Source organism: Equus caballus, chromosome 1, assembly GCF_041296265.1.
Source record: "Equus caballus isolate H_3958 breed thoroughbred chromosome 1, TB-T2T, whole genome shotgun sequence".
NCBI lineage: Eukaryota > Metazoa > Chordata > Mammalia > Perissodactyla > Equidae > Equus > Equus caballus.
This window is the reverse complement of record NC_091684.1, coordinates 142,099,083-142,125,590: the sequence shown is the minus strand read 5'-3', so window position 1 is coordinate 142,125,590 and position 26,508 is coordinate 142,099,083. Positions and strand designations below refer to the sequence as shown.

General features: G+C 45.0%; 1 protein-coding gene and 2 long non-coding RNA genes across 31 annotated transcripts in view; 1 reads left to right on the top strand and 2 right to left on the bottom strand.

Moving 5' to 3' along the window:
- Nucleotides 1-17,312, top strand: part of TPM1 (tropomyosin 1) — a 27,278-nt gene extending 9,966 nt beyond the window's left edge. For 4 of the 27 annotated variants that reach the window (XM_023616172.2, XM_023616182.2, XM_070235407.1 and 1 more), the window contains 7 exons: nucleotides 3,265-3,398; nucleotides 5,466-5,583; nucleotides 6,853-6,923; nucleotides 7,693-7,768; nucleotides 8,218-8,280; nucleotides 8,584-8,653; nucleotides 10,113-10,195. In XM_023616172.2, the coding sequence (XP_023471940.1) occupies nucleotides 3,265-3,398; nucleotides 5,466-5,583; nucleotides 6,853-6,923; nucleotides 7,693-7,768; nucleotides 8,218-8,280; nucleotides 8,584-8,653; nucleotides 10,113-10,195 (615 nt within the window). Of the gene's footprint in view, nucleotides 1-3,264; nucleotides 3,399-5,465; nucleotides 5,584-6,852; nucleotides 6,924-7,176; nucleotides 7,769-8,217; nucleotides 8,281-8,583; nucleotides 8,654-10,112; nucleotides 10,196-11,633; nucleotides 11,834-15,187 lie in introns of those variants that run through there. The other 23 variants (XM_023616169.2, XM_070235312.1, XM_070235365.1 and 20 more) reach the window with 10 other exon arrangements.
- LOC111767555 (uncharacterized) lies at nucleotides 2,129-7,192 on the bottom strand. The gene is made up of 2 exons (XR_002799325.2): nucleotides 7,125-7,192; nucleotides 2,129-6,122 (listed from the first exon to the last, which is right to left on the bottom strand). It is a non-coding gene; the product is annotated as an uncharacterized lncRNA (long non-coding RNA).
- On the bottom strand, nucleotides 16,574-26,508 carry LOC138917687 (uncharacterized). 3 transcript variants are annotated; one of them, XR_011426048.1, is made up of 3 exons: nucleotides 24,680-26,508; nucleotides 24,259-24,362; nucleotides 16,574-20,149 (listed from the first exon to the last, which is right to left on the bottom strand). It is a non-coding gene; the product is annotated as an uncharacterized lncRNA (long non-coding RNA). The 3 variants fall into 3 exon arrangements; XR_011426047.1 differs by having other exon boundaries at nucleotides 16,574-17,874; XR_011426049.1 differs by having other exon boundaries at nucleotides 19,268-21,567.

Genomic DNA, 26,508 nt, shown 5'->3' with positions numbered 1-26,508 from the left:
AAGCCTTGTTTAATGGATGATGCTCCATACGGTGACTGTTGTAGTCCTGGCGAGGCTCTGTCCCCGAGGCCTTTCTTTCTCTTGGAGATTGGGGTGGGGGCAGCAGTAGAGTGTCTGCCACTCTGACATGGGAAGAAAGACTCCGGGGTGAGAACCACCCATCCCAGGGCTTCCATGAGCTTCCAGGAGGCCATGAGAGCATGTGACAGAGCCAGCACACGAGGAACTGGGGGGCTTGGATTTTAGTCCTGTCTCCCGCTGGCGGCTGTATGAGCTGAGCATGCTTCAACATTCTGGATCAAAGATCTCTCCCTCTTCCTATTTTCTCTTTAACAAAGAGCTGGAAGAGTGGTTCCCACAGGATTTGCCAGCTTCTTTGGGTGGTGGGGTGGGGAGGGGGGAGGGGTAGAACACGTTGTTTATTTATAGTGCGGGTTCCTGCCCCTCCCTTCTGACCTCCTGCATCAGAATCTCTAGGGATGGGGCCTGGAAGTTTGTATTTTTAATATGCGTCTCCTAGTGGATTCTGACACCCAGCCAGTGGTAGGAAGTACTGAGACGGTGCCTAGGGACCCTTCCAGCTAAACAACGGAGACCCCATTTTGCAGACCACTCCCAGGTGTGCTCTCTGCACGTGTACCATTTGTGGCTCCTAGAACAGACCTCCCTTCCCAGTCAGTGTTTGGGTGCCCTCCGTGAGGTCCTGTTGGCTGGTGTTCCTTTGGGGCACAACCCCTAATGCCGAGAGGTCTAAGGTTCTACAAAATGCACCTAGGGAGAGAGTTAGTGACATTTATAAAACAGTGTGCGAAGCTAAAAGAAAGGACGGTTAGAGTGGGGGGCAATAAGAGGGAAGACACAGATTGATCGGGGGACCTCTCAGGGAGGGAGATCTGTGTGCAGAGGCAGGAACGACATGGGGTGCTGTCTCCTTACTCTCGGAAGCACTGACTGTGTGGGAAGCTGGAGACCTAGCATGGCCTTGCCACCCGGAAGTTTCTTTCCTTAGAGCGTAAACGGTCTCCTTTCTATGAGTACAAAGTTCTCAAGGCTGGGGTGCAGATCGAAAGCAGAGCAGGGAACTTAGAATGTGGTGGCTACAAAAAACGCTTTGAAAGTCCTGTTGACTTTCTCTGGCCACGGCACCTGTGACAAGGATATTTGCCTTCATATTAAAAACAACAAGAAGGAAAGGGGAGAAAAAGAGATATACTTTGGATTACATGACCTAGACACTCTGCTGAGGATTTTTTTTGGTTTTGCTCTTCATTTTTGTTTTTAACTTTCAGAATTACTTGCTTGCTTCCTCCTGTTCATAAAAGGAATAGAATTTTATTGGAAGTGGAAAATACATAAAAGCGAAGAAGATGACCTGACCCAAAAGTATACCCTTAAAGTATATATCTCCTTCCAATTTTTTTAAAAATAGGGCTAAAGACTTTAAAAAGACAGTCCTCTGTAATTAAGAAATTTGTTGGGGCTGGCCCCATGGCCGAGTGGTTGGGTTCACGCGCTCCACTTCAGCGGCCCAGGGTTTCGCCACTTCAGATCCTGGGCACGGACATGGCACCGCTCATCAGGCAATGCTGAGGTGGCATCCCACATAGCACAACTAGAAGGACCCACAACTAAAAAATACACAACTATGTACCGGGGGACTTTGGGGAGAAAAAGAAATTTGTTGTTCCTGTTACCCTCACCCCTCCTCCAGAACTACAGGTCACCTGCCAGTCAGACTTGGTGGGGCTCATTACTAGCTGTGCATCGGTAATGATTTACCTTGTGGGCCAGTAAAGGTATAAACTGTCCTCAATTCAATTCTCATTTCCCCCTGCCTCTATCAACCGATTATTACTACATAGTTAATCTTTGACGAGATAAAAGCCTACTTGAATGGTTTTTTATAAGGAGTCCTTCTCTATGGTTGGAGATGCCCTAATCTCCTCTCTTTCCCAGACAAAACTTGGCATTTGAAATCCTACAAATGTGGTTGAGCAAAGAGCTGAATGTTCTTGTATTCCTTTGATTCAAGGCCATAATCGCAGCCTCTCTTTTAACTGTGTGTGCATTTCAAACTGTGTATATCATGGGTCCATGGGCTAAGAAAGTTGCTTTTGTTTAAATTAGGTTGGTTTTACTCGTTTTATTCAGCAGACGTTTACTGAGCCCATACTCTGCAGAGAACTGTGATTCCGTGCACCTGAGAAGCGACAGTTGAGCAAAGAAGGAATGTAGATAGAGAACTAGCATAGGTCCCGACATGTTTAGAAAACTCTCCAGTGTCCTGAAAACCCTGTCACCCCGTGGTAGGCATATGTTCAAAGTGGATGAGGATGAGGAAATGATATCTGACTCGTAAGTTCCATCTTTCATTTCCATGCATAATATTTAAACAGCTGCCAATGCAAGTGTATATAACAGACCATCACAGTCTGGCCAGCGCGCTGAGGCTCATCGTAATAGATGCTTATAGTAGGTAATCACTGAATCCCCAAGAAGTGTCTTATTTCAGAGATAGATACCAAATAAAAACAGCATCTGCACTGCTTCTCTTCTAAGGAGTTTGCAACTTTCCTTATAGCGACCTTGACTTGTAAGAAATTCCAGTAGGCTTGTGTTAAAAACTCTTGGGAAATTTGTCTTGGCCCTCTTCCAGTGTGAGCACTTATTCTGAAGGGGGTCCTGAAACGGGCAGTGGGGAAGGTGGTTCCTGGATTTTGTTGTGTGTCTTTATGGTGTATATTTTAGAACTGCTGAATTTTAAAATATTTTAGTTCCTTTATAAGGCCTCTTTGAGAAATTGGCCAGGAGAAAGAGGAACTGAGACTCCTGAGTCTGATTTCTGGCTGTGCTGCTCTTGCCTTATGTGGCTGAGCCTGGGTAAGTCTTGTCGTCTCTGTCGTACATCAGGCCCCCACTGAGGGAGTTGTCTAATGAAGGTCTCTTGTAACAGTCAGGTAAAGCTGGTGTGTTGAAATCTATGGAAGAAAGGAACCAAGTGAGAGAGCATTTGCTAAGGGTCCGTCTGTTCGATGAGGTTTGTGGGTGTGGATTTGCATTTACACTAGTGTGAACATTCACAGTAGAAATCAGTGTGTGAACTGAGAACTCCACAGTTGACTGGGGCTGGTTACGCATTTAAAGGTAGCTCACCACAAGGTCTGGGTTCCTGACTGAAATCAGAGTTCCAGTCTCAGCCACTTCCCGAAGGCGAGACCGTCTCCTCTCTCCACCTCTGACATGCCTTTCGCTCTCTCTGCCTAGGCTGAAGCCGATGTGGCCTCTCTGAACAGACGCATCCAGCTGGTTGAGGAAGAGCTGGATCGTGCCCAGGAGCGTCTGGCCACAGCCCTGCAGAAGCTGGAGGAAGCCGAGAAGGCAGCAGATGAGAGCGAGAGGTGAGGACGCCCCATCCAGCCCAGCTCTTAGCACAGGCCTTTCCTCCTGGGGGAGCGGGAGGGCTTCTCCAATATTTGGAGCTAAGAGTTTTCCCATCCCTTGGTGGGATCATTTCCTCACTTGGTCCCGGGTGTAACTATTGGTTTTGTTCATTTAACATTAGTCGGACACCTATGTGCAAAGCACTGTTTTCAGCCCCCAGATTACAAATAAGAAAGAGATCCTATTTCTGCCCTCGGAGAGCTCACCATCCAGCAACGGGGATGGACGTATAAACGAGAAATTCTAGGGGTAACATTGGTTCTTTTGTTCCTGCTGACCACAGGACTGCATTTTTTCTGAAAGATAACTTGATTTTAAAATGCACCAAAGAAAGGCTCAGGCCTCGGTGGGCTGTTGCTTGTCGAATAGCCCAAATAGGTAGAAGAGAAAGCACAGATAAAACAGAAACATGATCTGCAAAAGTAAATTGTTATGGACTTAGTAATGCTGATAAGACACATGCGCCCACTTGAAACAGTCAGGTACTCGTGTCTTCTGAGCCCGCTCCCAGTGTAACCTGGCTGTGCCTGGCTTACTGCTCCAAGATTCAGCTTTGTGGTAGTAAAGGAGAACCGTGGCCACATAGACCAGCACAACTTCATATATTCTGGAAGGCATTTTCTCTTATGCTCAGCTGTTCAAGTTAATGTATTCATATTGCATAGAAGCACCCGGTGAGACCCGAAAAGAGTTCTGATGCTTGAGGGATGACAAAGTGGTGTGGTGACTCAGAACACTGGAAGTGTATTGTCTGTACTGTGACCAGGGCAGAAGAATGCAATCAATTATTTTGTCCATTTCTCCACCTTCTAAGTGAGTTTCTGCTCCCTGCCACCGTGGATGAAGAGTGATTTCAGACTTCGGGATTCAAGAAGCTTTTTAGCTGAAGCTTTCAGCTCATTATTCACTGCTGCTTATTGTTTCCTTCTCCGGCAGGAGTTTTGGAATTCTTTAAGATGACTCATCATCTCCTACAGTGTACACATACCAGTGGTTTTGTGGCTGACTTCTTCCTGAAATACACTTGTTAGTGAACCGAAAAGGCAATCTGATAATCTTAGACTTTGGAGTAGTAAGGAATTTAGAGATCGTTTACTCCAATCCCTTGGTTTTACAGCTGAAAAAACTAGGGCTCAGAGACTGATGTGTCCTGTCCGGAGTCTCAAAGCCAGTTTATGCCGAGGCAAGATTAGAACTCAGGTCTCCTAAAGCAGATCGTAGTGCTTCATCCAAAAAGAGTGGTTTATTTACTGTACTGCCTACTTAGATTTTGGCAAGTGCATGCCATTTTAAATGACTTGTTTTTCCATAAATCTGTAGTGTATCAGAGGTCATTTTACATTTTCCCATAACACACCATGCTATTGGACCCTAATATGCACATCAGCATAGAAGATGGTGTCAGTCCTGTCTTCAACGCCTCTATTATGAAGGAGTTCCACTAAAGGCAAAACTCATAGTTTCACATCTAAAATATTAGGTTGACCCATATGAAATTGCCATTTTGGAGGTCTGAAGTGGTCAAATGTCAGCAGTTTCATGTGGTTCAATCTAATATTTTCACTTATGGCTCCTGGGGTAAGAACAGCTACTTTCCTTGTAGGACGGGGTCCATGAAGATAAATTTGCTTCTGTTCTAACCTTGGTCCATTTTCAAGCCGAAGCTTCCCATTAGGAGAGGGAAGAAATCCCATTATTTACATAGCGAGTAAAGCATGTTGGCTTTTCCTGATTCCATGCCTCCCAGATTCAAACAGCATCCTGACATGGTACCTTCCATTTGACTTTGAATGCCTGGACAGTTTCACCAGTACATTCATGATAAACAGAAGTGTGTGTCTTTTTCTGCCTTCAGCTCTGCAAAGTCTGAACTTTGCAGAAGTCTTTGTGTTTTGGAAAATAAAAGCAGCTCTGTGCTCTATTTTGGGCTGCCAGTTACACTGACCCCACAGATCACGCAGCCTGCCCTGGGTTTGTGGGGGTCAGCCCTAAACCTGGGGTTTCCTGCTTGTCTTCCTTTTCAGAGGCATGAAAGTTATTGAGAGCCGAGCCCAAAAGGATGAAGAGAAAATGGAAATTCAGGAGATCCAACTGAAAGAGGCCAAGCACATTGCTGAAGATGCCGACCGCAAGTATGAAGAGGTCAGATCCTGGGGCCCGAAGCCTCGTGGACTCCCCAGCAGTAGCCCTGGGGGGGGGGGCCAGGGAGAGTGTGCAGCCCTGAATTCTCCAGTGAAATGATCTGCTTCCTTGGCAGAAACGCCTGGTTTTGAGAAGCAGAGTTCCTTTGTCTCCAGAAAATGGTTCTTATTTTGATCCTGCTAGCGGATCCGAGGCTTTATCATGAAGCCAGTAGTAGCACTAGGAGATACCGAAGCTTCCCTGCCCTCCCCCGCAAAGACTGGAGCAAAAGCTCTTTGGCCAGGAGAAGGGAGAGTTGGGCCTTTTGAGTCTTGTGGAAGGAGCCTCTTGCTGTCAGCGTGCAGGCGCTTCTTCCGGACGTGAGTCACCGAGCACCGTCCGCTTCAGGCAGCGCAGAGACGCGGACCATGCCCTCACTCGGGAGATCCACAGAGGCTGTTTTCAGTCTGTCCTCCTCTCTCCTCGAGGTGGTGGAATCCCATTATCAAGACAGGTTCAGGGTGAATCAGCTCCTGGTTGTGTCCCCATGAAGACGACCTCTGTAACAGATCCAAAATGACCATTAAGGTTTTAGTATTTCCCTTACTTATCACATCCTGGGTATCCTGAAAATGGCGTTGACCCTCTTTTATTTTTTATTATTATTGTCGTCATCTCCAGATTACACTGTGCCCATTAATTTTGAAATGCTTCAGAGGATCTTTTCTTCTTACTGGTTCTTTCTCCCACTAAATACAGACTTGGCTTCATTAGTCATCTCACCAGCTTATCTCACGTTAGCTTCTCTTGCTATTTCTGTTGGCACTTCACCTTCCTCCACAAAAAGCAGGTTAAGGTACAAAGCTCTAAATTGATGGAGTTCTTAGGATTATTTTCAGTATTTGCTTGGCAGCCCCCACCTTTTCAGCATAAAACGCGTCATGTCTCCTCATACTGCTATTTTTGAGATTGTGAATTTTGTCTCTCTCCCTCCTTCCAAACTTTGGTCTGGCTGCTGTGTAATTATACAGACTTCACCTGGGTCGGACCTAAAATGAGACTGCCCACTCATCGCTAACCATTCTGGGTCGTTGTAAGCAGAGGCCTCTGGTCTTCTCTCCAGTGGCACTCCTCATGGACAGAGGTTTCTCTCCAGTCCATGGGAAAGAAGATCGTCTTGTTTGTGGACAAGAACTTCTAGGGGCAGATGGATCCAATTCCCACCCCCAAACCCCCTTACTCAAAGCTTCCAAGCCCCATGGTGTGTGTGTATTGTTTGTCCTGCTACAGGTGGCCCGTAAGCTGGTCATCATTGAGAGTGACTTGGAACGTGCAGAGGAACGGGCTGAGCTCTCAGAAGGGTAAGCAGGCCCGGTGCCAGGAGGCCGTGTGTGGGGTGCTGCAGAGCAGTGACTAAACAGCATGACCTTCTGGCAGCTGCACATGTACCTGTTTCAGCTCCGGGCTCCTTATGTGTTGACGTGGATGAGTTACGAGTACGGAACTCGGAGCACTTGTGCGGGGTGTCTGTGTGTGAATGTGTGTATCACCGCATGCCTTACCTGCACACTGATTTTGAGAATGGCCTTGTGCATTTCCTGTGTCCACTAACAGCCAAGTTCGACAGCTGGAAGAACAATTAAGAATAATGGATCAGACCTTGAAAGCATTAATGGCTGCAGAGGATAAGGTACTGATGGCTCATGTGTGGTTTTTAGGTTTAACTGCAACCCAGACGTCTTTCAGCTTCCAATGCCTCCTGGTCCGTTTGGTGTAACGCCTGCACCTTCACTACACCCTCTGCTGTCTTATTTCTTGCTTTAAGTGCTTTCTTTGGGTCCTTTATACTCCTTTGTTTTTCCTTCATAAATGCTCTTTGGTGCAGCCAAAGAAGCAGCCAAATTATCACACTTCAAATTTGTTGGTGTTTGTCACCCTGCCTTCTGCTCTTGCAAGGGGGGCAGTGTCCATGGCAAAATTGAGCATTTTAATACATGATGATTTGGCTACTTTAAGGCAGCCCTTTGTTCTCTAGGACTCGGTTTTCATTTTTTCCCATCCCTCTCCTTTTTCTCTCCTCTTTCCTTTGGCTTGTCTCCCACCCTCTCTGCCTCTGATCGAAAACATTAGCAAATGTGCCGAGCTTGAAGAAGAATTGAAAACTGTGACGAACAACTTGAAGTCACTGGAGGCTCAGGCTGAGAAGGTAGGCCAGGAGCATGGTATGGGGGAAAAGTGTCTTAAGAGCTACTCAAAAGACACACGCTTTTTCTTTTCTGAGGCCCGGCCGATGAAAGCAGTAGTGCATCAGGCATTTTAGTAAATGGAATCGTTTTGAGGTGATTTCCTAATGGTTATTGGCGAACAGATTCTTTTTAATCAAGAATGTATTTTATGTTGAGTATGTGAGTCATCTGTAACAATTTAATTTAAACCAAGTGCCAAATGGATAAGTTATCTTGTTCTTATCTCATGTAAAACAAGAGGCAAGAAAACAGAGAATGTATTGTGCTATGCCATTTGATATCAGGGGCTCCATTACCTCCTAAGAGATCCTCAACATCTGTTGGCTGGGCTGGCGCTTTCTTTGTATTAGAAGACAAGAGTATTGAGTGAGCTGTGGCCTGACATCTGGAATGTTCTTTCTAATTACAGTACTCACAGAAGGAAGACAAATATGAGGAAGAGATCAAGGTCCTTTCTGACAAGCTGAAGGAGGTAATATTATGAGTGTTTTGGACAAAGCCAACTGGATTTTAAATGAGTTTGTTTTTATGGAGCAGGTCAGGGCCTTTTCATTTTAAAGTTATGATGATCCAAGTCAGGAATATGCATAGGTGGTCTTGGAGTTCATGTACTGCGCTAGCTGCCGCCTCTCACGGTGGTGACTGACTGGCAGGTAGTATCAGACCCATTTTATGGGTGCTGAGCTTGGTTTTCATTCTCTGGTTTTCTCTATATTTGTAGCTACTGGAAATATAAACTTCCCAATTTTAATCGAAATAAACTGAATCATTACAGGCTGAGACTCGGGCTGAATTTGCAGAGAGGTCAGTAACTAAATTGGAGAAAAGCATTGATGACTTAGAAGGTAAGACCTTAAGTTTTGTTTTTAATTTAATCCTTATGGTTGAATACTGACCTGGCAAGACAGTTTTCCAATCCACATGCATCCTCCTTAATATACCTCTTTGCTCTTGCACCTTCTTCCTGTCTGTCCTTCGGGGTTTTCATTCTCTGGCTCTAAAACTCTTGGGCCTGAGTCCTCTGCTCACCAGATGATTGTTAGCCAGCAGACAGGGTACATCTCTTTGTAATGCCAGATCCATCCAACTTTACTAGACACCCTTCAGGAGTGTGGCAGGTTTATTTTTCATAGTAGGTGAGGTGGTTGTAAGTGGGAAAGACTCTAGTGTATTGTCTGTCTTTAGTCACCCCTCCTAATTGACAGAATGATATGGATTTGTCTTTAGACAGAACTCATCTTCTTCCAAGTAGGAATTCAGTGTAAGGGTGTAGGTGGGGATTTTTTCAGCCATTAATGATCTTGGCAAATGCTCTATACCCTGAAAGGGGGTGGGGATAATAGGGCATTGTATTTTGAGATTATACTTAAGCATTTCTCCCCTAAGATATTTAAGGTTTTGTATTAGTAACACCCACTGTATCTCACAGAAATCCTAAATGTTGAGCTCTGAGGCTTGTGAAGGGTCAGCTGTGGAAAGGAAAGAAAGAAAAAGTACATAGAATATGTACATCAGAGGCAGAAGGGGCTAGAGAGGGACTGGGGGTTGGTGCAGATGATAGCCAAGCTGACGGAGAAGAGAGAATGATGAATGGTTACCAAACAGTCTGCCAGAGGGCAGCAAAGTGGGAAACTTCCATCATGACAAACTGTAAAGTGCAGGCTGGGCACACTACCACCGTCAAAAGTGTGGCTGTCGGCGCCTTTCAAGCCCCCTGGGCCGGTGACAGGACAGCGTGAGCAGGAAGACCACAAGAGGAGTTTACACAGCACTGAGAGATCGACGGCTTAGTGGTCTAGTTTGTCAGGAAGTCAGTGGCCCGAAAGTGGAGCCAGAGAAGGATTACAGACTATTGTCACGAATTGTTCTTCCCAAACACTGCCCTTGGATATTTTTTCCACTGTTTATAGTTGCAGGCGGCTGACTACTCCACCGTAATTAAAATATGGCCCTATAAAAGAAAAGTGTTCTCTTACCCACCCAGGAGACAGCCTTCTGTGGTTTTGTTTAGGGCTTAACATGGTTTACTGATAAACCTACCTACCCTATTTGTTATGATTTTCATATTGAGTCTTTCTTGTTTTATTTTCTAATGGGTTTTGTTCTTTTTGTTTTTGTTTCAATTCATTTAAAAACAAAACGCACGCCTCCTGCACTGGCCACCTGCTGCGGCACCAATTCCTTCATGCATTGCCCTTTTCTTGCTGCTGTGTCGGGATGGTGTCCATGCCACCCTCACTCACCCTCCATCTCTTGATCACTCTCCATGTCCTTGCACCTCTGCCTTCCACTTCCTGGTCATAGACGAGCTGTACGCTCAGAAACTGAAGTACAAAGCCATCAGCGAGGAGCTGGACCACGCTCTCAACGATATGACTTCCATGTAAATGTTCATCCACCCTGCCTGCTCACATTCGCGCCCTCACGCTAATACGATAAACTCACCGCTGCTTCCTTCTGTACCTCCAGAATCTCCATCTTTGCACCTTTCTGTTTACTCTCTGCGTAATCTAGGCTCGTCATTGTTTTTTCACATTCTACTAATATAAAGGCCAAGTAGTTTAAGGATCTGTACAAGTCATTTTCCTTTCAGAATCCGTTTATTTCATAATCTCTGAGCTGGATTGTTCCCACCAAGCAGTGACCTGCAATATGAGTGACTTGAGCGCTATCTTTTTAGGAAGTTAAACGAGGCTCAAGTGAAATTAGAAAGCTGTGCAGTTGTGCAGGAACTTCCCTGGAAATAACAATTGGTTTCCGGAAATTCAATGAAATACAATGTGATCATTTTCATAAAAGAAATACACATTTAAAGAGCCCTAAAGTGTCAGGTTACTGAGGTTCTGAGGGAAAGGAAATTGATCAAATGCAGCCTGAAGAATGGTGCTGTAAAAGATCATCTCTTCCTCACTTTTAAGAATTCTAGACAGAAATGAACCCTCTGCTGAGTAACCAAGCCTTTAATATTCTGTATTTATATAAAAGGAATTAAAATGCAAAACACACCACAAACTGTGTCAAACACATGGGAAATAGAACACAGATTGTGCAATATGAGTTTGGGAGTTAATGGCCCAGCTTTTTCTATGGTGAGGCAGTCAGTGTTGGAGTAGATGGTCTTGTTCTCATGAGAACCATGAGCAGACAGAAGTAATTTACATATTACTAACCAAACCTAAACATTAAACTTACTCTGCCTCTTTAAATTCTAACCTGAAATGTTTCACCGAGTATGCTCTTCGTTCTAATAATATAGCAGCGAATTCCTTAGGAGCTGGAAATTTCGTTTCCAGGCCCACCTGTCATTCCTTTACCCATGCAGAAAAATGGTAGCTTGAAGAGTGTGGCATGTGCCTGCTGCCTTACAGGTTATAGAATCTCCACATTGCCCTTAGAGACACGACTGTCACCATGGAAACTAGAGAGCATTCCATGACTCTTCTCGCATTTGTAAATGAGGGGGTGGACCAGATCACAGTCTCTAAGATCTTTTCCAGTTACTAAAATGTGGTGATTCTATGGGGAAAACGTTTAGCATCAAATACAATTAAATATTCTGAGAGAGGGGTTTCGCTTAAAATTTGCTTTTAAATTCTGTTCATGAGTCTTTAAATGGACCCTTACCCAGAGGGGGCCTGTGACCCCTCGGGTCCAGACACTGGGGGGTAAAGATGGCCGTCCTCCTGCAGGTGCAGCTGGCCGCGGGTTTTGCATGTCTGCTTCTCACCTGTGTTTCAAGTGCTGTTCTCATCTCTGAGTTCGGTTTTCCTTTTTTCCATTTGTGCCACTTTTTTTCTTTTTCTCCCATCTTTTCTCTTCATGCAGATAAGTTTCTTTGCTTCACTTCTCCCAAGACCCTTTCATCAAGCTGGACGTTCCACCTCTCTGAGCTCTGCGGTTTGTCTCTTCTCCAGCTGAGCCTGGCTCTTTCTGTCAGCTTCCTGCCGTAGGGCCAGGCACACACTGTGCTTTCTATTGTACAGAAGCTCTTCATTTCAGTGTAAAATAAACACTGTGGAACTGTTTCTGTTGGCTTTTCTTTTTACTTCTTATTTATTGACATTTTAGTTCCAAAACCGAATAAAACTACAAATCTGCTTCATGCATATGAGGGTTAATTTTTGGCTGCTGCTTTTTTTTTTTTTTTGCTTTTTCCCTTTTCATTCTGAACGTTATACGTTAATATCAAGAGTTCCTAAAGCAGTGGTTCCTTGTGGAACTTTTAAAAAAAATACCCATGCCTGAGTCCTTTTCAGAGTTTTGGTTTCCAAGGGTTAGAGTGAGGCCTGGGCATCTGTATTTTTTAGGGATTGTGACGGTTCTGGTGTACAGTCTGGGTTGAGAACGTCTGCACAGAGGATGCTGCTTGTTGGAATTGAAAGATCCACCTTAAGCAGTGTCTTCCTCTGCCAGAGGTTTATTTAGTTTGGGGTGTGGTGAGCCTTCTTTGTTGATATTTAGATGGCCCTGCGTGGGAGGACGTGATTAACTAATGAATGGCTCCCCAGCCATCCCCCATTGCTAGGAATTTACATATCGAGAAAGGTGAAAAAGAACTTGGATTCAAATCACGTAAGTTGAGATCCTTGATCATCCGTTTTTTTTTAGCACAAAGAACACTTAAAACTTTTTCAAAGGATATTCATTACTCAGCCACGTTCATTTCAATCATGAAATGACATCTTAGGTTTACTAAATGTGATTACTATGTTCAAGTCAAAATTGATTGTACATACAGAATCTTTGTGTTAATAGCTGGGTTTTTTCATTTGTGAACATTTTTAAAGTATAGCAAATGAAGGTGATTCTCTCCCCGTCGGCACCCCCCGCCAAATTAGTTGGTGGAAATTAATTCAGAATACAGTTCTGTTTTATTTGGGCTTCACTATTTCACTTCAAAAACAGCAAGTAAGTGATTAAAAACACACACAAACATTGCAAAATTAGAACTTTAAAATGATGTGGACTTTTGTTTCTTAATTCCCAACATTTCTCCTTCCTCAAAAGTCTGGCTGTATTTCTGCTGTGTTTTAAATGTGGGTGATCTTCATCTGTTTGTGTGTAGGTTTTGTTAGCCTAAGAGGGTTGATGTACCACTGTAGTCAAATAAATTTGTCATGTCAATCACTCAACAGAGACGTCAGAGCAGAGAAAAGAATACCCTTGAGAGGTCTGTGACATGAGTATTTTAGCAGTGCTGTAGTAGACTTCCATCAGGACGGTGTCTCTCCCTTGAGAATATAAAGACGTCTGGAATTGCACGTTTTTCTTTTCCTAAGGCTCCTTGGGACTACTTTTGACCATGATTCGTGCTTGGTTCTTCTTTAAATTCAGGGTGATAGACGTGGGCCCTTCTCTGAGTAACCCTGCTTCCTGCCATAGACAAAATGGCCAGAGTGCACGTTCTGCTGAGCAGATGTTTTGTTAAGTCTGAGGGCACATCTGTTTTTTGGAAGCTTTTCCAGAGACTTTCACACTTTCTCTAAGTACAGTCTACAAGGGGAAATAGGAAACTGATGGATTGGGAAGGCAAATCTGGAATAGCCCAAGAAGGTGTGGGCATGCAAGAGGATAAGTAGCAAGTTGAGTTTATCGAGAAATTGTCAGAGCCCAGCCTTCTAGTTCAAAGGGGTAGGCCACAGCTACAGCTGCTGCAAGAGCCTTGGTTGGACCAAATCGAAAGCATTGCCAAGTCTGGGCACTAGAGGCCCCAACACCTGGGAGGTGGGACAGGAGGGGAAAATACTTCCAAATATGTAACGATTTCTGATCCCTGCCCTCAGGCTACCCAGGTGTCTCAGCTCCATGGCACCTGAGGTGGAGCAGGTGCAAAGGAGGATGTGGTAGGGACAGCTGTCATTTAAGCTCAGTTCACATTGATTCCCTAAGGTTTCTCTGAAGTTCTTCCATTCCAGCTTGGCCAAACATTGGCTCAGCAGACTGAGACATCCTGCCTGCCCATTTGGATACTTCCCCATGTGAGGCTGTGAGTATAGTGGCAGGATTTCGGTTTGCAAGACACTGTGGAAAGTAGTGGAAGATGGTCAAGAGATGAATCAGAAATGTTCTTGGCCTCCACGAGCTGGCCATCTTGTGAGAAAACAGATGAGTGAAGCAAGTCTGAACTAATAGGTGATGTGCGTTTAGAGTCAGCGAGGAAGAGAGAATAATTGGAAGCCATCTGCAGGAGGTGACATTTGACCAGGGTTTTGAGTATTCAGAAAATTTGGATGAGCAAAGAGGACAAGGCGGCAGATACTCCAAGCTAGAAAATAGAATATGAACATAACATCTTTCCCATCTCCTACTGTTTATCAGAGAAAGTTAAAATAAGAATTGATCAATTTCCCAACAGACATTGGGCTGGAGACTGGACATTTTCATTTTCCCCAGGGCTGGGCTTCTCAACTTTTCAAGATCATTAGAGTTTCTGGGTCCGGGTGTTACTGTCATTCACAACAATTTTGTATTCTCCGGCTTTTTGTGGTAGGTGCCAGGTTCTTGTCATTGTCTGGGTGTCCCTTGGACCGTCAGATACAGACTGACTCTTATCAGTACAGACAGACTTCCTTGCAGATTACATACCAATGTGTAAAATTTATATCATACTGGTCTCCATGTAGATGTTTGAGATTTTGTTCATTTTACACACATCCGTCTAGCGCCAAACTCGAATGCCATCCTCTTCAAGAAGTAAGCAGATAAATTTGAAGTCAGTTTTGAATGGAGATAAGTGTTCTTTTGCTGTTTGGTACACACACCCAGTAGCAAAGCTGGACAAGAGTTCAGAATTCGTACCCTGTGTCATGGTGACTGGGGGAGGGGCAGCGAGCTTAGTTCTGCATTTCAAAAAATGTTAATGCAGTATCTGTTGCCCCCTCTTGGTATTACCTGAAAGGAAAGCCAGCCCCTGGAGTGGACATGAAAGGGGGTCCAGGAAGAGGTGAGCAGCAATGGGCAGGTTGCGGTGTCACCGTAAGATCACCACTGAGCCCTAGCAAGGAGTGGGTGACATGCTGGGCTTGCCTCCAGCCCTGCCTCAGTTCCTCAGCTTTTGCCAGAAACTGCTTCCAGCTCACACACAGTGGTTTTTGTAGGTGCAGGAGAAACATCCACTCTTTCTCTCCCTCATATCTTGTTGCTCCCCTCCCCTCCCACCAAGAGAGAGGTCCTGGCTTCCCCTAGGTCTGCCAGGCCTTTACCATCCACCCTCCCTGGGGACGGGACCGATGACCATGGCGTGAGGGTAAACCGCTCAGCCAGTGCCCTGTGTCTGAGGTATCTCTGTGTTCTGTCTGTTAACTTCCTCTCACCAAGTCTAGCTAACCTCTCTTCCTTCTCCCTCTCTCTTCTGCTAACCTGCTTGCTGACCTGTACAGATCAACTCTACCAGCAACTTGAGCAAAACCGCCGCCTAACTAACCAACTAAAGCTGGCCCTGAATGAGGATTAAACTTAAATGGGAAAGAACTGGGGCTGAATTCTAGGAGTGGAGCCCTGGGCAGGAAACCTCAGACTGTCGTACCTCCAACTAATAGGGTTGAAAACAGTGGCTTTCTGCAGAAGTGTACGAAAGCAGAGGGAAGCAGCTGAAAGGCTGGCCTCGCCTGCATTATCTTCTTCTATCTCGAGTATTAAGTTCTCTTTAATCTCAAAACAGCTTTTATGGTAAAAATACATATGTATATGGATAAATATTTATAACGATCAATTCAGCACTCCTCTTTGCAACAGCAGGTCCTCTTGTTTGAACCGAAATATAATGAGAACCAAAAAAAAAATGTTTTCTATTTCCTACAGAGAACTGAGTCCTGCTTTAAGTTAGAAAGCCAAAGCAGGGGGGGTGTGTATATATAATATATATATATATAGTTATATATATATATTATATATGGGGTATGGTATATAATATATATATTTCTATTACATATTCATATTCCTAAGATCTTAATACCTGGTATAGTGTTTGAAATATGGTTAAATGTACCTATGCTTGGGCAGAATAGCTTTTGAAAACAGGAGCTCATGTCAGAAGGCCCTGGTTGAAAGGTATGCTTTGATTCCGTCTGATGGTGATGTTGGAGTCTGGTGAGACTGTCATGCTAATGATAAATAGAACACTTTAAGAGTAGCAAGGGGATGTCGTACTAAGTGTGCATGAAATGTTGATCCTTTTTTTTAATGAGCAACAGAAATAAGTGATTTCAAACGCTGTCAGAAAACCATTTACATCATCTTTGTTTTCTGCGAGATTGTGCCACAGCACTTCTCTCAGACTTTTCACTGCCTGTGACTCAGAAATGTCTGCTGTTATTAACTCCATGCTGCAAGCACCTCCCCGTCCCCACGGCACACGGCCAGCGAACCGTCACCTGACCCCACCTGAGCTTTGTTCTGAGTGGGTTGCTGGTGAGGGTCCGCCTGGCCGCTCCGTGAGAACCCGCTGTGCCTGTGGTTCCTCCTGGTCAGAGGCGGCTTCCCCCTCGTAGGTCCTTGTGTGGAAATGAGGAGTGTCCTCCCAGCATGCCTGGTTCTAATCGTCTCCCCCGTGTCTGTGATTGATGTTCGCCTGCCTAAAGGCACAAACCACCCTTGTGTCCGAAGCGCAGCTATTCATGACTTAATTTTCTAATCCCACCACAGAGAAAGTGGCTCACGCCAAAGAAGAAAACCTTAGTATGCATCAGATGCTGGATCAGACTTTACTGGAGTTAAACAACATGTGAAAACCTCCTTAGCTGCGAACCACATTCTTTCATGTTGTGTTTGTTGTTTTTTTTGTTTTGTTTTTAAACACCATGCTTACCCTGAAACCCCGTAAATGCATTTTTATTTACTTTTACCACTGTCACAGAAACATCCACAACATACCAGCTAGATCAGGGGGTGGGGAAAACACACACACACAGAGGCAAGCCCCTGTCAGGGCCATAAAGATTCCAATGTGCCATTTCCCGGGTTGACGTTGCCACACTTCGTAGAGAGTTTAGCAGCACGGTATGCTTAGTCAGTCTAGGAATCCTCACTAGATAGAGCAGGAAGATTTCCACTCGAAGTGCCAACGACGCGTTCATCAGGAAGATTCATGTTGGAAACACAATCAGGTGTGGATTGGTGCTACTTTAAACAAAAGGTCCCACTGTGGTCTTTCGTTCCATATTGTACAATTTAGAACTCCGTCCAACACTAATTTATTTTGTCTTGAGTTTTACTATGAGATGAGACTATGGATCCTGTATGCCTGAATTCACTAAAGCCAAGGGTTTGTAAGTCACGCTGCTCTCTTAAGACCATTTCCTTCTAATTGGCACACTTGCAGCTCATTACAGCTCGTAGGACAGCATTCGATGTGGGTTTCCACTCTTCATTTCTTGATGTTAAAGTGAAAGATTTAGGCACTACATATAATTGGTGAAGAAAAACCATGTTCTTAAGAGCTATAACTATATGTAAACATTGTATAATGATGTGGAATAAAATGCACAATGTAGGACATTTTCTAAATCTGGTGGTCCTGTCGTTTATTTTTACTTCGTGAACTTTAGATCGCGTGATTGACCCACCTTCCCTGATGGGTGGTTTCTGAAAGCAAAACGATATCCCAGAGTCCAGGGGGAAACGGGGTTCCATGTGTTACCCTCCCAGAACGACTCAAGGCAGCATCCCTTCGGTCAGTTCAAGTTACAACCCAGCAGGAAAGACCCTTTCCAGAAGACTACCTCCAGTTATCGTCTATTGTCTGTATCTGCACTTCCGTGTAGGCCCTTCAGCAGTGGTTTTACTACTTTGATGACTGTGCCTCATGTGTTAGTCTTCAGCAGTGCCAAACATACAGATCAACAAATTATGGGGTAATGCACCAAATCTGCTTTGTCCCCAGCAGTGTGATTCTACTTGAAAGTACTGCTTTAAAGGGTCTTTGTGATTTTCTGCTTTTACATTGAGTTCTAAATTCCCAATACGTCGGTCATTTTCTCAGAGTAGGAAACAAAGTATCACAGATCACTCTTGAAGACTTGAAGCGAACCAGATAGATGAGCAACAACATTAGTTGGCCAAACTTGTGCTGCAGGGAGAAAAGGCATTCTCAGGAAAAGTGAACACAGCAGAATGGAGATAAACGAGAACGCCTGTGGATGCTCGGGTAGTATTTCCGTTGAAAAGTATTGAACATCTCGGTAGCTGTTTTTCCAAGCCCTTTGACCAGGTTTTTCTCCACAGAAAAAAAGGGTATAAGGCAAATCAACGCTCTGGGTCTTGACCTTGCCGCATCTTCACCTTCCTGGGCTCACCCTGCCCTCCTCAGCTAGACAGACAAGGCCTCTCTGCCTCACCTCTAGTCCTAGAGGCCTTTCCTGGACCCAACACTCCCACGTTGGGAGCCAGATCTGGCTTCCCTTTTACTAGCTGCCTAGCCTGTCAAGTTCCTAAAATCTGAGATTCTTCATCTATGAAACGGGGCCAAGATTAGCACCTAGCACATAGGTTATCATGGGACTCGAATGCATAACCCGTGTAATGAAGTACATAGCACAGCCCCTCAGGTATGCTTGATAACCACCAACTGCTGCTGTCCTCAGCGTGCCACACGTGCTCCAGAGACCACCACAGAGGATGTTTAATAGCCAGCTTGGGACAAGCTGGGACAACACTCCCTTTGCCCCAGATGATGATGATGATTGTTAATACTATTCTCGGATGCCATACGCCAAAACCTGTAATAAGCACCTTACCCATGTTATTTCAGCTTCACATCAGTCCCCGTTTTACTAACACGGAAACAGGCTCAAGGAGGCTGGGTCAACCTACTTGCAGCCCTGTAGCTCACAGGGAGTGGGGTCGGACTTCAAACCTAGGCCTGTGTGACTCCATAAGCCCCGTTTGGATTCTTCCACTTGTTTCAGATGTTTTACAGCAGAGGAAAAGCAACTACTAGACATAGGGAGAAAGAGACGAAGCAGCAATTTCGGCTGGGAGGGTGTAGGCTGAGTCAGCTTGCAGCTGTCATGACCACGAGTGGTTTATCGCCTGACTTCCTCCCTGGGTTCCAGGGGTCAGAGGAAATCCATGAATTAAGGAAGCATCATGCAAGTCGAAGAATGATTATTACCTGATCTTTCTGATAAATAGAAAAGGGAGAACACCCAATCTCCATGTGGCACACACCTTGGGTCTGTCCCCAGGATGATAACCTGAACAGGCCGCTCGGAGATTAGGGCTCCTCATTGGAGACACTGAGGCTGGAAGCTGATGTGGTCACCATTTAGAAAACCATGAAGTCAGAGAAAGAATTCAAGATTCGTGTTCTAAATTCCATTGCTGAAATTTAGCAGGCCCGGATTTCAGAAGGAACAGCTGGCAAAGTTGCCTTATTCAGGGTACAACACTGGAACTCCACAGTGAGAGAAGGGGTACAGGGTAGGAACATAAGTGCCTTCCAAAAACGATGACATCTGTGATGAGAGTGCTACAGTCGTTTATTAACAAAAAAGGAAAAGTGCTTTGTGGATACATTCTGAACTTTTTGAGACTGGCATTGAAGGCAACGATTTCTCTCCTTATTGCTTCTAGAGGTTGTTAGCAGAAACAAACTCAAATTTTGGGGTATGCTAGTACATATCTTCCAGAGTTTAATACTTTGGGCCTGATTTTTCTTTTAATCTAGGGAAAAAAAATGTCATTTTTATTTGAACAAATGTCTGAGTGTATGTTAACAATTTTTCCAACTTGTCAACACTATTTGTAGAAGTGATTTTTTTTTTTCTTAATCTGCAGTCAGATGTACATACAGAAAAAAAAATCTGAATCCTCCAATCAAAACAAAAAGCACTGGGTGCTCAGGGAGCCATCATTCCCAGAATTGGAGACAGGGATTTGGAAAGAAATTAGAAATGTCAGGCGGCGCAAGAAATGTTCCTTCCATTATATATACTTTTTGACATTGAGAGTTTTCAGAGCTACATTCCTTCGACAGATGTCATAAATTTTGTGTGCCAAACAATGAATGAAGCTATGTTGAGGGTTCGCTAATAGGAATGCAACTTTTGCCAAATTTTTGACAAATGGGCATCGACCTAGAGGATAAGATTGGTTCCTGCTGCCTGTGAGAGTTTCATTTCCATCTGTTACCAAGGCCATGGAGAACAAAGAGTTGAGTCAGGGCCTTATCAGGGCCTGCCAAGGCTGAGGCCCTGACTGGAAATGCTGATTCAGAGCAGGAAGGAGGCTTGAAATCCTCAAGGCCTAGAGAGGTTCAGTGGCTTGTTCGAGGTCATTCAGCTGGTTGAGTTCAACCCCATCCAGTTCAGCTCTCCTGCGGGGTAGGCAGTGCAGTGCCGGGTCTGGAAACCAGAGGGGCCAGCATTGCATCCTGCTCCACCTCTCACTGAGACCCCGGGTTAATTTTACCACTTGAGCTGCAATTTCTTCATCCTTAATGGAGATGGTTCGCCTAATTCCCATCCCTACACACTTCCTCACAAGTAAACGAGGTGGAGTGTGTATAGTGCCCCCCTTCTCCTCTGGTCCTCTTTCTGCTCCTCAGCCCTAAGCCCTTCTCCCCCTGCATTGAGTCCTTAGGGAAACCGAAAGTAACTTTTTTCCTTTTGAAATGAAAATTCCCAGTTCCATCCCCCTGGAGGCCATTCATTGCATTGCAACAGTACCCCATACATAGAAGACATTCAAAATACATTTGTTAATTGGACAAATGGTCCAGACACAGACCCTCAAGTAACAATTCCGGAGTCATTAATCACCTGTGCACAAGAGGCAAAGAATGTTTCAAAGCGATAGATTCACATTTCATTTCTAAGCAAAACACTGGCCCTTGGAAATGAGTTTCTGTTGCTGCATTCTCAAACTGTGTTTGGATGTGTTGCTGAGTTGAGGGGAAGCGGACAGAATAAGGAATACTGCTCACAGGCCTTGCAGCCGGTGTAAGTGAAGGCAGGTCAGCCCCATTCATTCTTGAGGAGCCTCTGGGCAGGACCACTGTGGAACCCACTGTCTCCAGAGGAAAGCTAATGATGGGAAAGGTAAAATGCCCTTTGTGTGTGTGCCCAAGGAAGGACTCTCCTTTCTGTCTCCCAAGGGGCCAACTGGGTGGGAGGCATGGAGGAGCTTCTGGGTGGATGCTTCATAGGAATAGGGGTGAGAGGGGAGCACACTGTGTGATGGTGAGTCTGTTTTCAACTCAGGAGATACTCAGGATTTGAAACGTTGTCTTTCCAGTGGAACTCTTGTTGCTTGGACTCATAAATTGGGTATTAAACTCCCAGGTACATGCAGTGAAATAATATAGCTCTGTGGCCTTCCAATGAGCCAGGTTTCGATGGGCTGACCACATCCTGCATCAGCACCCTCACCCCCACCCCATCCCATCCCAAGCCTCTGGGAAAACCATATTTCACAATAAAACACTTGCCGAGTAACTACTTGAATCATGCTGTGATCAAGGACACCATTATCTGAAGTGAACCCTGTCACCACCCCAATAGGGTTAAATATTGTTGCTGAAAGCACGGTGATGAGCATATTAGAAATATGAACCAGCACCCAGGCAATAGGATTTTTCATCTTTGTTTTTAAAGTGGATGACGGCTTCGTAGGGATGGCCAGCATATCTGTGTCTCGGAACCCAGCCAGCAAGTGATTAATTGCTGGCTTATTTAGCTTGAAGACTGCCATCATGATTTGTCTTCCTGCTGTTTCCTCACAAAGTACTTCTTTCCAGAACATTCCAAGACTGCCTTAGCACCTTCCCAAGACATTAAAAAGGAACAAGGCAGAATAGTTTGCCGAGGAATAAGAATGTAATAAATGTAAAGAAAATGTGCCGCAACGAAGTGTTGCTAGTCTCAAAGTCTGGCAAAACTGCTCACATCTCTTCAGTGGCTAATCCTCTACTTGAAAGCCCCTACTGTCTCCTGTTTCTCGCTTGGGTTCTCTCTTCCCCCTCCGACTACAATTTTTTATTACTCTAGATCTCTTGTTCTGCTCACTATCTCTTAAACACAGAAAGGGCTTCCATGTTGTCTTCTAGTAACTAGAGAATAGATGTAAATTAAGATTATACATGATTTGGCCTATGGGACTAAGAATTAAATTCCATTTCCACTTAAGAAGCACACACATTATTTTAGGGTCTATAGCTTGGGGGTTGTAGGACAATATAGAAAAAGCATAAAATAGACTTCTTGACTTCACGGAGTCTATAATCTAGAGGAAGCAATGCACACACTTTAAAAAGTGATAATAGGATATGATTACATGGCAAATTGAGAGTAAATGATACAGGAGTGCATTGAAAACAGGTATCGTGCCCCCTTCCTAGAAGATTTTTAACCACCTAAAATGAGTGGGAAAGGCTCTCAGGCGTGCTGTGTAACTTTCTCAGGTCCTCGAGCCACACGCAGTTCACGACTCGCTCTCACCTCTCAAATCTTAGAAATGAGCTCTGCTAGTTTATAAAGGCTTTGGCTTTACTATTTACTCTGGCCACCAAGTTTTTTGTTCTTTATTGTAGGTTTCTTCTGCGGGACTTTAAAAATTCGCCACTCTCACCCACTTCCCATTCCTTGTTTTGTGCCATTTAACTTTTTGTAAAGTTTGGTTTTGCGATGCCTTGGCTTTTGTCCCAGAGCATCTCTCAATCTTTAGAACAAAGAATAGAGTATAAATAAATAATGACATCGACTCTTAGGGACTATAAAATCAGCTTTTCTACTCCACTAGGGAGGTCCACAGGGAGCATCTGCTTTCTGGGAAAGCAAATGGAGGAGAGTTGCCATGAATGCTCACTTCTTCCATGGGAAGACTCCCGAGCCCTTGCGACCCTGAGAGAAGGCAGTGACCTGATCTGCAGGGGTTCAGCCTTCGTAACAGGTAAGGAGGCCTGGGGATCTCCAGATAATCCATTTTCCAGCCTTCCAGGAAAGATGAAAAGTGAGGTGGTATGCCAGAGAGAATTGGGTCTTGCTACTGTATTGAAGGAACTGCAGGGGGCTGGGAACTCTCCTTATGCTTTTCTAACGTTGGTTCCTACCCAAGAAAGATAAAGTATTACTGATAAACGGGGCATAATTAAATTTGGATGAAAGAGACTCTAACCTGAAGAATTCATTCCAGTTTGTCTAACAGCAATAGATACGTGTTATATATTTGAAGGAATATGTAAATTCCATGCAGCAGTTTGTGAGTTCAAATGAAAAGCTCTTTGCCACATTTGGATACAGAGTTGCAAGGCAAATAAGCCAAAATGTACATGCCACCATATAACTGTATACATTTCAAGTTTTTTGTGTGTCACAAAACGTTACAAAAGCAATAGGGAAAATCTGTGAAGGAAAAGGTCACTCATAATCTCACTACCACTATAAAAAATATATTTTCTATATGTTTTGCCTATGTGTGTATATAGGGCTTTTCATTCAAAACTTTATTCAAAAAATTTTGCATAAGCACCTTCCTATGTGACTCACCTAGTTTTTATGATATCATTATATGATACTCCATCTGCTTAATATGCCATAATTTGTTATTCTCCTATTTTTGATCATTTGGATTGTTTCTGATTTTTTGCTCTCGTAACTAGAACTGAGATGAGATTCTTGGTAATTTGGATATTTTCTGACTCATAGGAAATGAAAACACACACTTTAAAAAAAACAAACAAACAAAGCTATTTCTTTTAAGTGCAGGCATATCCTAAATATAGTGTTAAGCTGTTTAACTCTGTCGTGATTCCCGCTACAAGGCCATCTGATTTCCAGGCTTTGCGTTCTTAAAAAAAAACAAAACACTTTCCCCACACTGGTTGAAATAGAGGCCTTGAAGAAATCTAGCTCCATGTGTTGTCTCTGTTTCTCCCCCCTCCTCCTCCCACCAACAATAACACAGAAACTTGAAATTTAAGAGATACATTCCCAGCAACCACTCCGCTCTTTGTCTAGATCCAGAGTTGATAAAAGTGAATAATGGGTGTGTGGGCTCCAAGGCACTGCCCGGGGCGATTCTCGTCTCCATTTTGGGAAGACCCTTAATTACTGGTAATGAGCAGTGAGGCAGGAAAGAAGTCATGATGAAAGAAACCTAAGCTGTGCTGCGGAGGACGCAGCCTAGGATAGTGGTTAAAGTCCCAGGCTTTGAAGTAAGACCAGAATTGGAAAGCCACCTCTGCCACTTACTGGTTATGTGACTTTGGGTAAGCTACTTCTCCAACTGCATAATGGATGATAAGAATAGTACCTGCATTCACAGCATCATTAAGATATTGCAAGTAAAAGTTTTTGGTACAGTGCCCGATGCGGCAAACTGTCAATGATGGACAACTTCTTTTGTTATGCTATTATTTCAACACATCTGAGTCTTGTGTCCTCGCGAACAGCCCCTATAGCCAACTTCCCCAGGCTTCAAAGATAAGGCTGCCCTTTGTCTCTTCCGTACTCACCTGTGAGGCTGCTGTGTGGTGCTGTCTTGGCTCCTTCGAGGCTGCCTGTGATGTTCATTTCATCAGGATGGTTCAGGGCCAAATAGTCCAATTGGATCTCCCCCCTGAAATCACAAGGAGGCAAGGCTTCTTTGCCCTTCAGAACTAAAATCCAGTGTTGGTGAACAGTAAGAAGAGCCCCTCTCCAGTGGGGAGGGGAGGGGCCTGAATAGACCCTGAATGACGGAATGACCAACCATCACCAGCTCTCTGGGAGCCGCCTCCCCCGAGCCGCCCAGAAGGGAGCGCCCAGGTCGGTGTCTCCACCAGGGCATGATGGAGTTTCGCCTCCAGGGTTTGGTTTCCCAGGGACTTATCAAGGACACTATGAAAACCCAGCTCACCTAGTTGTTGATCCTATTCCCAGAGAGGAGAAGCTTACCTGGGACACTTCAAAGTTTTCTTCAGACAAAAACAATATCCTTGTCCTCCTCTGGTAAAAAAAACCTTAGCATGTGAGGCCCTGCTTCATGGTTCCCTTTGTCAGGATGTGGCTCCTGCCTCTGTAGCTTTAGCCTTGAAACAAGGGGTCGGCGGGAGGAAGCGGGCTGTTCCTGTTCTCAGTCGGAGCAGTCCTGGATGTGCTGGAGGAGGAGCCTGAGCTGCTTGGCTGTGGCTTTTGTTGAGAGAGGCTTTGGGGTGCGGGGCAGGGCACCGGGATCTGGCCAGCAGCAGGAACAAAAGCCAAGCACCTGCCCTGGCTGGCCAGGGTATCTGACACCAGGGAACATCTTTCCTTTCACACTCTATTGTCCTATGTCTTCAATGACATTCTTGACTCAGAGCCCAGGAATGGGGCTAGCGGGCACTCCAGAAATCCTTAGAGCAGTGACTCACTTGCGTTTTCAGCCTCCTCACCTCCCTAACCATGATTGGCACTGCTGGTCTTCCAGGTGGGGCATATCACTGCCCCCTCCACATAGCTGAGTGAGCTTCCCTAGGCCTCAGAGCTGGCGTGAAGGTGGGTCCTACAGGGACGTGCACTGAGTGCATCAGCAAAAGCAGGGCACCCAAGAGAATGAGAAAAAAATGATAGAATTTAATATTTTACACTTGCTCCAAAAAACATTGATGGAGTCACCATTGGAAAAATCTGAACATCCTTGGTCTGTCTGCCACTTATGTTGTAATGATATTTTATTTTGAATTACGAATGTGTGAAGGGTGCCTTAAGCCAACTGCATCTCATCGATGCCGTGGCCCACCACCATGAAGGGCTAGGCCCCTCTGCGAGCTTCTCACTTGTGCCCTCGACTCTCCCGAGGACCCCACCCACCATCCCCCAACACATTCACACACGTCCGCACCCAGAGCCGTCATCACCAGCACCACTCAGGTGGGGCACACGCCGACCGCAGTTATTTCTTGTGTGTTAGGTTTCATGTGTTTCTGTGAGTCTGCAACACTGATGAAACCTGGATTCAATACCTGGTTCTTCCCAGGTAACAGCTGGAGAAGTTGAGGCAAGCTACTTGGCCTCTCTGAATTTGTTTCCTCCTCTGTAAAAGCCTGTCCTTTATGGTCGCATTCAAGAATAAAAGAGAGAACATGTCCAGGAGCTGATGCATGGCAGGCTATCAGTGAAGATTAGGATTGTTGGTGCCCTTTCTTCACTCCTGGCCCATTCTAAAAGGAAGATAGAGCAGGTCCCTTCTCCAAAAAAGAACCACCACTATCCCATATTAGCCTGGGGGACTTTGTAGGGAAACTTACCCTTTGAAGCAGCCTCCTGAGCCTCCTGCCTCCACTGCCTGAAACTTGTAAAGGGGAGGGGCTTTTCTGGAAAGAGGCTTGTTCAAAGGGTGGTGCTGTCATCATTTTTTGAAACCAATGCCTGATTTTTTCTTTTATTGTAGAGTCAGCCATCAACAAAGCACCAGGTGAGTGTGTCTGAGAAGCCCTTTGCCCACCTGGGAAGGGCAGGGTCAGCCCTGAGCCTCCTTGAGTTTCAGCAAGTCCTGTTTCCAAGAAAGGCTCCTTTCCCAGGTCCCTGTGGTTGGGAAATGCAAGGGCAGCAGCAATGGCGGTGGTGGGAGGGCAGGCGGGGGAAAGGTGTGGGTTAGCGCTTCCCACACTTTAGTGAGCCCAGGAATCACCCTGGAATCTTGTCGAAATGCAGATTCTGACTGTGGTCTGGGGCAGGCTCGAGGTTCTGCTCCTCATCGGCTCCAGGTGCTGCCGGTCTGCCGGTCTGGGGACCACACTCAGAGT